The 12,848-nt window shown below is 42.9% G+C and overlaps 1 protein-coding gene across 1 annotated transcript in view; it reads left to right on the forward strand.

Annotated features, from left to right (window-relative positions):
• LOC311435652 (transmembrane protease serine 11E-like) overlaps positions 1-12,848 on the forward strand; it is a 45,309-nt gene that overhangs the window by 9,912 nt on the left and 22,549 nt on the right. The window contains exons 5-6 of the mRNA XM_084516890.1: positions 1,492-1,613; positions 2,348-2,466. Coding sequence (XP_084373016.1) covers positions 1,492-1,613; positions 2,348-2,466 — 241 coding nt within the window. The remainder of the gene's footprint in view (positions 1-1,491; positions 1,614-2,347; positions 2,467-12,848) is intronic.

A 12,848-nucleotide genomic window follows, 5' to 3' on the forward strand; every position in this document is an offset into this window, starting at 1 on the left:
GCGACTGACGAGCCAAAGTCTCTTTGATTATCAAAGGCAGTTGCTATATCGAGCTATTTCCTAAATGTTCTTGTTAATGAGACAAAGCCCTAACCAGTTATACCTACATATTTCTCATTTCTCCAGTTAGAGTTTTAAGGGAACGTCCATGCACTAGGCTCAGAAATAATATTGGAGCTGCTCTTCACCAAACTCTTAACACAACCATTTTATTTTGGTGTTATTTTTTTCTGCTGTGGACCTACAGATGCATTTTGAAGAAAACCAGATGAGACGAGAGTTTAATAAGCTGTTTTAGAGTATAGGAGGAATGAACTCTAGTGTATTTAAACTATGCCTCATGAGGTATTCTAGAAGTGAGCTATATTATCTTGTTATGAATGTGGGAACTCACTGAGATCCCTTCATACCCTCAGGAGAGGGTCTCTGTAGCCTTCTTTTCCAGCTGTACATGAAGCTGGAGGTGTGCATCTTAGCACGAGTGAGGTGGGTGGCTCTGGTAGGAATGACTCTTTGCCAAAAACTCTTCCTTCCTGTTCTGTATTTTGTAATGGCTGATAACATCATAGAAAACATGGCTCATGGGATCGTAAGGTGTCTTTGAGTTCATAGCCAAAGGCAGAATTTGCTCTAAATAACCTTTTGGGGGCAGGTTTGTTTAAATATCATACTGACCTATTGACTTGCACTGTGTTAATTTGGATTAGCACCTGTGTAATTAAGAGCACAGCAGAGAGAAGTGTCCGGCTACGCTTTCTACCTGTGTTCCCTTGTCTGCTGACATGTCCCTGCCCTTCCTTCCCTGTCATTCCATCCCTTCAGCTAGTACTGCTCAGTACCATGCTAACCTTTCTTTTTAGATTTGGCCTGAGTAAAACAGGAAGCACATGCTGGCCCTCCAAAATCTGTTTATCTTTTTGTGTGTGTGTATCCAGCCCTGCTTTTCATGCTCAAATAAACTGAACAGCTCGGGTAATGCATAAAAACATACTATACAAATGAAGGGGATGTTTGGTTTTTTTTTCCAGTTTTGTTGCACTAAGGAGCAAAGGCACTAGTATGTCTGTGGTAACTGACTTATTTAACCTCTTGAAAGCTGCTTACGTTGCTGTACAAGAGTTCAGTTAGCTGAAGAATGAGAATAACAGTTTTATTCTTGGAAATTTCCAGTCAGGGATTGTAAGAAAGTCCTTAGTGGGACGCCTATTTAATTGAGCCCTTAAAACAAACAAACAAACAAAACACCTGCATCTGTTTTCTGTGGCTCTTGGCATATGTCAGCATATATTTCAAAATAGCCTTGAGTCATGGTTTCATTTTTAAGGGTGTTGGATGAGAAGTCACTTAACACTAGTGGGAAGAATCAGCTGATACTAAGGGAGAAAACTTTAGCATCTGCACCTTGTGGTTTTGTTTGTTTGTTTGTTTTTAATTGAAAAGCATCTCTTAGATATTTATTCCTCCCCCCCCCTTTTTTTTTTTTTTTTTCAGAATTCATCAGCCAGCCATCAAAATAAGACATCTTGAGCCCTGGAAAATTGCACTAATTGTTATTGGAACAGCAGTGGCAGCAGCCATCACCATTGGTCTCCTAGTTTATTTTCTGGCATATGGTAAGTTTTACAGAGCTTACCACTCTTCTGTGACTCTGTTAAGTGCATCTCTCCTGTGCTATTTGAGGCCCACAGTGCTGGGAGTTCGTTTTCCATCAGTCTAACTAAAGCTTATTTGGGGGAAATCCACTGTTTTCTCTGGCACTCTTTCCATCCACATTTAGCATCTTTGCAGATCTCTTCTCAGGAACATTTCCTGCTGTGCAGGGTGGTTAAGGCTGTGGTTTCTGTTGCCTTTCACTCGCTTTCACTCCTTTCATGTCTTCCTCATGATCTTCTTCTGTGATGAGGTCAACACATGAGCCTTCTGGCGTCTGTTAAGCGAGTGACAAGCTAAGCCTCCTGCTTGATTCTACCCATGGTGTTTCCCCGTTCCCCTGCCCTGATCCCCAGCAGCTGCATGCCAGTGCTCAGTGTTGCGTGGATAAGTGGGCCAGGAAGGAAAGCAGCTGACCAGGAGGATGCTACTTGTGATCCTGTGTGCATGTACTGCTGCTGTTCGGCCAGAAAAGTACCTGCTGGAGAAACTGGGCTTTTTGTTACTACCTGGCACGGCTCACCCAACAGAAATGATTTCTTGTTCCTGAGTTCCCAGCTTTCGGAATTATGTGAATGGGTTGGATACAGGTTAAACCGCTCCCTGGACATCTGTGCAGTCAGCCCCAAACCCTTCAGTAAGTTTATGGGTCTCGGTGCATTGTGAGTATTGCCTGTTCCTCTTCTCTCCCTTGCAGATCAGAGGCTGTTCTATTACAGCGGCAACGTAAAAATCACCAATATCCGGTACAGTAACGAGTTGTCCAGACAGACCTCAGGGAAGTTCAGAGACCTGAGCGAGAGGGTTGAGAGACTGGTAAGTTGGGACTGTTGTGCCTTTCTTTTATTTAGGACTGTGTGATGATAATGTGAATCGACACGAGCCTTTGGTGGTCTGCCCCCACGGTTAGCAGACATGGGCAATGGATAACATGAGGGTCATGTTCATACCTGGCAGACCAAATCCACTTGTTTTAGCCCATTTAGTAGATATTTGCAATATTCTTGGCTTCCTCTTACATCAGCAAACACTTTCTCTGTCTTCTCCTTCCCCAGCCTGTCTGCTGTATGCACTTACACGTGTATATATGCAGCATCAGGCATGCAAGAGACCAACCTATACTGACAGAGCTCATCAGACTCCAAATTATTTCCCTCCTCCCCTACCTTATAGCTAGCTACCTGGCACTGCTTGCTGGCTTTCCTGCTACCCTGCTGTCTCTAAGGAAAGCATGCTTTTACACCCTCTCCTTTACGGGGTGGGGAGCTCTATCTGTCAGGCTGCTGCTGATGTTGAGAAAACAATACACAAGTCCTTTTCCTGCTCCTTTGGTATGTTTTGTTGGGAAACTCTCCTACAAATAGTAGAGGGTGCTCATACAGTAGCTATGGAAATAAATAGATACATTGCAATTTCCTTTCTTGTTTTCTCTTTGAGCCACTTCCCCGCAGATGATAATTACAGAGTTCAGCTCTTTACAGCCATAAGCATGTGATTGTGCTTGTATCTTTTTGTATTTCATTCATTAGGGTCTGATACGTATCTCCTACCTCCTGTTTAGCAACCTTGCGCAGATACTCAGTTAATAGGACAATCAATGCTTTGCTCCCCACTGTCATTTAATTTAGGGACGTGCCATTTGTTCATAACAAAGTCTATGCTGTGATGAACGTTGTCCTGGAGAAGCAGGATTTAGCAGTGCTAACATCTCTTCCCAACTGCACTGCTGAGGGCCTTGGACATCTTGGTCGAGTTGTCCTCCTTTCGTGCATTTGTTTCCCTTCTGCCCCCTTTGCCTACCAGGGACTGTATTGTATTTCACAAGATCTGCTTCTGGTGCATGTCTGTGTGTATAGAGTCTTACATAAGCTGCATTTACTTAGGTGCTACCAGTTGACAACTGTTACCTAATAATTGCAGGCTTTTAACCTTGTGATAGGACCTTGGAGAGGGAATGTTCTCCCTGAGCATGAGACGTATTGCTGAGGTGGGAGGAAGGCAGGGACTAAGGAGAAAACTTTGAGGAAGAACACTTAGTGAGTAAAGTTGAATCCCTTTCTCCCACTGCATTACTGTTTTTTTTTTTTTTTTTTAATGTCTCCTTTGGCAAGGAGATGCTAATTTTAGCCAAGAAGTTATTTCATACGGTGTCCAGTGCAATCAGAATGCCCTCTGAATCTGGCTGTTAATTCAGATACCGGAATAGAAGCTAATGCTTGAGAAACGTTGTCTCCTCTATGGGTGTCAAGTACTTCCAACAGTAGTGACAGTAAATACTGGAAGGAATACTGGTTGAGCACTGAGAAACGTAATTTCAGAGCATGTTAATTGTACCAGATAAGTAATGCCATAACATGCATACAGAGAACTGTTTCCTTTCCCTCATTCCTGTGTCTTTTCTTTCAAGCGGTCTTTAATTCAGGCATTAGCTTCTACTTCAGTCTTTCAAATCTTCTGAGTTCTTTGCTGGGTGAGACTGAGCATTGTCCATAAGTTTTTTTGTTTTGTTTTGTTTTGTTTTGTTTTGTTTTGTTTTTAAGTGACTCCATGGACTAACGAACAACAATATGCGCTCTCTAAGTCTGATTCTGCCCAAGCAAAACTCAGTTAGTGGTGATAAAACTCAAAGCAATCTTTGTAGAGACAGAAATATCCTCTTGACTTCTTAGGACAGCTGTCTCAGAACACCTACGCTTTCATCAGCAGCATTTTCACACTGTCTTTTAAGTAGAGGTGGAGAGGGTTGAGTGATTTTTTTTTGTTCTGTTTTTAATCATGTTTCCCGATGTGTTTGGTTTTACCAAAATCCTTTGTAGTCTTCCCCAGTTGGGTTCAGAGTTCTGGATGCCCCAGCCTTCCAGTCGTCATTAGTAGTAACGATACCTAAGCTCATGTTGTGAAACAGTGAGTCAATGCAGATAAATGCAGCATCTTTCACAATACTTGGTGCAAAGTGAACAGAAGTGAATCATCTCTGATAATCAGAAGCATTCAAATTACCTGAGGTAGTGCAACTCCCTTCGAGTGTTCCCTTCTCTGATCCCTCCCTGATGAAGCCTCCTTTGTTTGTCCCCAGAAAAACCCTGAAAGGAGCTCTTCTGAGTGGTGATGTTTCCTGAGGAAAAATGTTTTTGATCCTATAGAGAGGTCATCCTTTGCCTTCCTTGGGCCTTGGGACTAGCAGAAAACATTCTGGTGTTAGCTTTGGTTTCCACAGCTGAATAGTAACACCCATTATGTGAACGACATTCCCTACTCTCTTATCTCATTGAAGGCGGAGGGAATGCAGCGAGATCATGCCAAAGAGCTGATGAAGCCAGTGCACCAGTCAACATCGCAGGGCTGACTGGAAAGTCTGGAAAATGTGTTGTGGGGTGGAGCTGGGGGGACTGAGGAACAGATGATGAAAGCTATCTGCTCCCTGCATGGCTTCCTACAAGCGGCCCTAAGGGTTCCCTTTGTCTTCTCGTGAAAGAGCAGACCTGACTGAATGCCACTGTGGGAAGAGATGTTCCAGCCTGCCAGAACCTCCTTGTTTTTCTAGCTGGACCAGTCGTTCTTCCCTTCCCAGCCTAAAATCCACTGTGCTGGACCCTTCCCTCTTGAGCTGAGTACAAATGGCACGGTTGCAGCCTTAATGGCTCCTTCCACAGCGAGCCTCTATTTCCTCGTGGGTTCACTTATGTGCAGATCAGTCAAGCATCGTCTTAGATGCCACTGTTTTCCTACATGACCATTACCTCTGGTTTTCTGTAGCTCCTGCACCAGGCTTGGGGTTTTTTCTTCTCACACAAAATCTCTTCGTTCTGCTTTTGAATTTCCTAAGAGTGTCTTGAAGGCCCTAGCCATTCACTTAGTAACAGCATCTGGGGGAGATGTCCAAAGCCCTGTTCTAAGCTTTTCTTCTTCATCTAAAGACCCCGAAGTGCAGCAGGAGCTGAGACAGCCAGCTCTAGATAGACCTCAGTGACCGGGATGATCCCGGGCAGCAGCACCCACTGCCCCATGTGCAAGGAGGAAAGTGGAGGTCATCTGAAAAGCAGTCTTTGCTACCAAGTGAAGGAGTTGTGTGTTGAAGAGGACTTGAAATGAGTACTTTACCATTTAAAGAGAAGTTGCCTCAGCAGAAGGCTGGCAAATGTCTAGATATGAGAGAAAAGCAGCTTTTACCCTGCCCACCAGTGACTTGCACATGTACCCGTTCGCTACCCCATACTCTCTCCTGCTCCTGTGTGACTTTAAGCCAGGCTGTGATGGATGGATATTCTTCAGGTAGGAGTTTCGCATGGCTCCCTCCTTGGCTGTGGGGTGCCTGGGGGAGATGTAAGGTGTTTTTTCCTCACCATCAGTGCCTCGAGCCACAGAGTGGAGTGGCATGGATTTCCCCTCTACAAGGTACCTCGGCTCTCCCCCTTCCTGGCACCATCACAAGCAACACAAAACTACCTGTCTGGATCTGAGCAGAGTGGTTGAGGATTGTATTAAAAGGATAGCTAGGCACTTTCCCTGGAAAACTGTCTATCCCAGTGTTTCTACTTAAGTTATGGAATTTCTTAAGTAATTCTTGCCTCTGAACTCCATACCGTGTCATGGCATCTCTTCTAGAAACAGACATCTTGCTTCAGTGATTTGAAGCGAACAAAGAATCTTCTGCGTTCTTATCTATGGACACTAGGAAAAGTTTTTGATGGATACAGCTATTGAGATGTGCCCTGCCTGATAGAAATGAATCAGTGCAGTTTTAGTTTAGAAGTAGTGGCTCTGCTGAGTAGATACCACAGGAAATGTGATACCACAGGAAATGCTGCAGGATGGTTCTGATGACCGTGTCTGTTCTTGGTTGTTTTAAGGACCTGTTGATGAGTCCCTGTAATGGAGCTAGGAAGGAATGAGACAGTTTACTCCCCTGGGAGGTGATGTCTGTTGACATATTTCTCTGAGAGCAGTTGGGGGGCAGGCACGTCCCTGCACGACCTTGCATACAGATCTCCTGCTCTTTGTGCTGCTAAAGGTGAGCGAGAATCCCAAGGACTGTCAAGGGCAGCATTTGGTATCCAGTAGCTCTTTGCAGCTCTGCACCTTCCCTGACACTTTGTGGCCACAAATGGGGCTTGCTAGCTGAATCCAGTGCCCTTAGCTACTTCCACCACAGAAGACACTGGTGGGATGCAGTGGGAGCTGACTCCATCCTTTGCATCGTCAGTGGTGCAGTGCAGGATCTCAGCGGCTTCAGCACGTTCCACTTACAACCAACCAAAGCACGCTGCGGTCTCCCAGCTCCCAGGCACTGATGTTTCCACTGTACAGACGAGGAACTGAGTTGGAGAGAGCTGAGAGGCCCAATCCATAAAGCTACTTCAACACCCACGAAGAGATCCCCAGAGACAAAAGAATTTTTCAGGTGCTTACAGATGATCAGGAAAGGTTTCATTAGCACGCTCAGGTTTTACTCACCCTCATCATACTACTCAAGTTTTTGTGATCATTCCTTCAACTCCTGCGTAGACACTTACGTTTCTGTGGAAAATAGAGGTTTAATTCTTTATAACCCTTTTTGTCAATTAGATTATCCTTCAACAGGACACTTCTGGTAACTGAAAGGCTGCCTCTCTGCTTCATATCCAGTTATAAGCTTTCGATCATTGTGATTTGAGTTGTGAGTAGCTTACAGTCCCATCTGCAGGGACAAAGCCTGCAGTACTGGCTGAGCTTTCCATGTGAGATGAATGAAGCCTGACTGAAAGCTCTGGCAGTAGTGAATGAGTAGGTGAGACTGCTGTCTCATAGCACTTAGCTTTTTTGGGGTCAAACATGAGACAAGTCTTCCTGGGGAGCCAAACTATGTTTTTTGGGAGACAGAGGAAGGTGAAATACAGTCTCTTTAGGGCTAAGAGCTAGTAGCAAAGCTGACTGGAACTGTTCACGAGGTGTTCATTGCACCTTCCACAGAGCTGATAAGGTAAAGCTCAGACACATGTGGTTTGCTTGATCAATACCTTGTGGTCCTTGGGTCTGGAGGTTAATTCAGCAGTAGATCCCCAAGCCAGGAGTTTTTTGAAACAGTCCTAGAGACTGTATTTGCTCTGGGAAACCAGGCTGTGAGGGCTGATGTACAGGTGATAACTGAGCATGTCCTGGGAAAGGGAGTGTGCTGAAGTTCAGAGGAGTCTAACTTGACTTTTTTTTTTTTTTTTAACAGCAAGTTGAAGCAATGGTCACTACAAGTATCATGTAGCTTCATTTGCTGCATGTGCTATTTCCCTGCCCACTGCCCCTGCCCTTGTAAATCATTTTTCCCCTCTCAGGCCATGAAACATTGAAGAAAATCAAAGATAAAATAGTCAGATCATATAGAAATTATAGTAGCTGCACCAGCCAAATCTTTCTGATAACTTTTCAGACAAATACTAATTAAGTTTTGCTGTTTTTAATAAGTTTCAAAAGAAATTTGTTAGTGTTTTCAGATACAGTCCCAAGTTTTAAAACTTTATTCCTTATTTAAACCTGGGTATTCCTAGGCACTGCATACAGTCACTGAAGTACTTGCTTAGTACTAACATGAGGCAAAAAGGTCAGAACTTCTACTGAAAGTTTTTCTTGTTCTTCACTGGTAGCATTTTTATTTAGAATTATTCCTGTAGTAGGAAAACGGAAAAAAAAATATGAAAAATTAAGTTAGAGATTTTCTAACAATACTTACCTTTTTTTTTCCCTTTTTTTTTTCCTGCAAAATAATGTTGTACGATGAAAGCAATATTCTTGTTTCCTTTGTAGAAAGTATTTCTAAGGATCACTGTGAGGAAAAATCCTAGCATGAATTTAGAGTATTTGACAACTTCTGTTTGGCAAGCTTTATTTTAAGGGAACACTTCTTGCAAAGTGGAAGCATCGCCCTTGGGTTAGCAGGACACAATAAGGGTGCCCTCTACGGGTGATGAAGGCTGTAAACAAAGCAGAAAGCAGCTTTCCATGGTAATTTAGCCAAGTGGGAAACATGGCAATGTGACGGTGGGCAAGATGGCAGTTTGATGGCTTGTTTATCTGGTGCTGGAATTAGAGGTTGAGGCTACACTGAGCACTACAGGTGTGGTTTTAAAGACATAGGTGGAATGCTGTATGCTGAGAGAGGAAATAACTCACGGACAGCACTTGCTTCTCAGTTGTAAACCATTTTTTTTTTTTTTTTGTAAATTCCAATCAAAATCAAAGGAAGAAAGACTGCTGGTAGAGGCATATGCTGTATTGTTTTCAAAACTTAGATGCTTTCTTGCTTAGATTTGTTTCCAGTTCTTCCTGTTTTCACAGGTCACAGTAACACAGGGAGCGGGGGGAAAAAAAAAAAAAAAAAAGAGGAAAATATGATGTACTTTCATTGATGCAGTATAGTGCATGAAGTTGCTGTTTAGTGATTTTCCTACCAGTAAGATTTCAAACTGTTAGTGTGCTCTACCTAAGCAGCATTTCTAGGATGAAATGGATACAGTCATCGACAGTGTGCCTAATATCCATCTTTCTTTCTTTAACTTATATGTTTAACTTCAACTTCTTAATACTATGTGATTTTCTCAAGTAATAAACATAAAAACTGATTTCTCTTCCCTGTCCCCCCACCTTGGTTAATCAAGGCAGAAGGTCTAAAAAGGGTGTACAAAGTCTGCAGTATCATAATATAACACCCTCCATCCCCCAAAATAAGTAACTCAAATTCAGATCCAGTGTGTGACCAGATAAAGAGGTGTAAAATGGGCACAAGGAAAATGGATGTGAACGTGAGGTGGAAAAAGGAATTCAAAATGAAATAAAGGGCAGTTATCGATAGTGTGTGTGATTAAGGATAGAATCTTATCTTAATTATAGACCCATGATCCAGAATTACTACATTGTTTACTGGCAATTAAATGAATGAAGTGATTCAAGATGTGAACTGGTGTCACTGAGATCAGAATCTGGCTGGTCAAGACAGTAGTTGTTTAAAACATGGTGTTGTCAGGAGGGAGAATCCAATTTCGGTACTGTACTTGTGTGATTGGTGCTATCTGGGCACTTGTAACCTGAATACATGACTTGATCTTTCCTAGATCTATCCTAGATTTTATGAATTAGCCGTGTCCTAAGAGCTGTTCATTCCTCTATTTCAACTTCATACCAACTTTTTTGGGGAAAAAAAAGAAATCAACCTTCTCTGGATTTAGGCCTAGATGGGTTTCTATCCAAATTTGGATTTTTCTCTCCAAATTTTGGAAAATCTCCTTCCCAAGTGGGCAAAATTTCAGTTGCGGTGTGAAAGTTTTAGGAAGCTAATTACGGGCAATTGAAAGCTGGGAGTAGGGGTGGGAATACTCAGGTGACCTTAATTCCAGCTGTTGCTATTACATGGCTGTAATGAAACCCTAATGCCGTGACATGCCTTTCAGACTGGTTGCACTAGGGATGAGCATGATACCTTAAATCTTGACATTCTTCCAGGTATTAACCTTCTTAATTTCTTCCATCTGAAAGACCAGTCCCTTTAGGAACTAGTGTGCGTGGTCAGTTATTTCTGTTGCAGCCGATGCCTCAAAGAACTGTCCAGCTGAGCTCACTGTAGTGCAGTCGGTGCTTACTCATCTCCCAGCTTTAGCAGTTGAGCTAGATTAAACCCCGGTGCAGAGTTTTGTGCTGATGTTTGCAGATGCAGAGGATCACGCTGCCCTTGCCCACTGTGCTGGGTATGACACATGCTGTCTTTGTGTGGTTTCTGCTGGGAAAGTTTCTGATCTTCTGGTTTGCCGGAGGCCTGCGGATTATTACACTCCTTCTCTTTCAGGTCCATTCTCTTCACCTCAGGCAAACAGTGGGGCTTTATGGTTTCCACTGCTGTGAGTAATTGGTGTCTCTGTTTCTAAGAGGATTGTGGTGTCCACATCCTGGTTCAGGACAGGTCCAGGTTCAGCTTCTCTTGCTGTCCCTGTCCAGCTATCTTCCTGCCCTCTTTTCCTTCAGTCCTTGGTAGAGTTCCCGACTAACCCCTCAATTGAAACCAGGGTAGGGGATATACCAGGCTCCCAAGCAAGCTGCTACTACGTGACAGTCAGCTGCTGGATCTCTCAGCAGATTGTATGTAAATTGGCCACCGAGTTTGGTACAAAATTAACCCAAGTGATTAGTAGTAATTTGTATTGTACTGTTACTGTAAAGTACTGGAGGGATTCACTGAATCAGGCAACGCGTTATAGTTATTTATGGTTGGAAAACTTTAAAATAAAATAAAATAAAATAAAATCACTGATAATAGGCTTTACTTCCCAATGAGCTATTAAGACGAAGGGAAGAGTGTTAGCATGAAGGTAGCTGTAGAAGGACTAAGCTGGCGGCAGGCAGAAGTGTGATAGTACTGAGCAGCAAGAGGATTTGCTCCCAAACCTAATGAATGCCTTTCAACATCCCACATGCGTAATGCAGTGGGTTCAGCAAGTATCTCACACAAGTTCTGTCAAACTAGATTTAAGAAGAACTTTTTTTGATGAATCTTTGCCTTGTGACAGAGCCATGTGTAGTGGGAGAAAGCAAGGCACACTGGCCTTGCTGGGTCACTTCCAGACCCTGCTACACATCTGAACAATCCCAGCCCAGGTCAGCTTCATCCCACAGTGGAGCAATGCGATCGCTGTCGCACGTGACCCACTTACAGAGCTTGCTTTTCTTTTGGGTCCCAGGGAAGGAGGTGTATCAGCTGAATCTGACATCAGGAAAAGCTTTTGGTAGGTTGCTCAGAGGGCTGGCCCTGCTGACATGGTGTGACACAAGAAAAAAGATGGTAATGATGAGATCCAGAGTCACCTGAGGCAGAATAGAAAAACAAGTCTTATTCATCGAGGTGTAAAACTTCTGGCTGCAAGGAACAAGGAAGAAATCTCCTTTGTGGCTGGGTTTGTACAGGTGGAAGCGTTTTGCCCTCTTCTCGTATCTTTGTTACTGGCCACTACTAACTACTGTAGAAGCACAGATCAAGCAGAGTACAAGGGTGAAGTCCAGTTTGCCTTAGAAAATGTAATGCATAGAGAGAAAGAGAGAAGCTGTTTATTTCATTTCATTTCATTTCATTTCATTTCATTTCATTTTTTAAGCAGTAGTCACCATCCAGCAGCTGGTAGACAATGGCCAGGAAAACAAGTGATCAGAGGTGAAATTAAGGGATCTGGACATGACAGCATCTCTTTTCAGTGGCTGCAATCAAAACAAAATGCTTTAAATGAGTGTAGGTGCTTCACCCAAGCAGGACTGGGTCCCACCTAGTTACTGGGCAAAGTTCTAGTTACTTTTGCTTCCAGGGTTATGACTCAGGCTGAGAAGAAAGCTATAGGCACATTGGAGAAAAATGTTTATTGTTGGCTATGGGTGTGAAAGTTTTCACCAGATGATTTATGGTAAAAATGTGGGATAGACAATTAATCTTTGCGAGCTATCATCAGAAAGCATCTCTCTGATTTTTTTCCTCTTAATGTAAACTCTGTATGAATATAAAAGAGTACATTTGGGACAGATTCGTATCTGTCAAGTTAATTTATCAGCAGTGTGAGAGTTAGGGGTCACAGTGCAGACATTTGGCTAGCATGCCTTTCCTAATAAGATATGGCAGGTTACAAAAGTGGAAAAAATATTCCTGGTCAGGTTTGAAGGTGTTGAAGAGTCTGTAAGGATAACTAAAGACAAACACTCTCCACTTGGTGTTTTCAATCTATTGGTGATGTAGAAATAAGGCAAATCCTAAGAAGGAGAAAATTAATGACAGCGTGTAACAGGAAAATAGGTTCCTTTCTCGTTGAGATAAGAAATTGTGAGAGCATGGAAGTAACACAAATCCAGTAATGTTGGTATAATTTTAAATCAAACACTTACTGTTCCTCCATAAAATAACTCCAGCATCCCTTTTGAACTTCCTGAAAACAATATCTGTTGCTGATAGTTCAATTGCATTTGGACTCCTTAGATTTATTTATTTATTTATTTATTGTAAAAAAGTGTTGTGTGTAATAGTTTTTTTTCTCTGATGTCACTGAAAATCCCTCTGCCACAGGACGTAGTGTTCCTGACCAGTCTGCACAGAACATCTAGGAAGTGGTCCAGGATGAGGAGAAAGCTGAACATGGCTCGAGTAAATAATATGAACTGCTCAGGCTGTAGCAAATGTGTGCAAGAGAATGGGGAGCAGAAGCAAG

The sequence above is a fragment of the Aythya ferina genome, assembly GCF_964211825.1.
Source record: "Aythya ferina genome assembly, chromosome: 4".
Classification (NCBI taxonomy): Eukaryota; Metazoa; Chordata; class Aves; order Anseriformes; family Anatidae; genus Aythya; species Aythya ferina.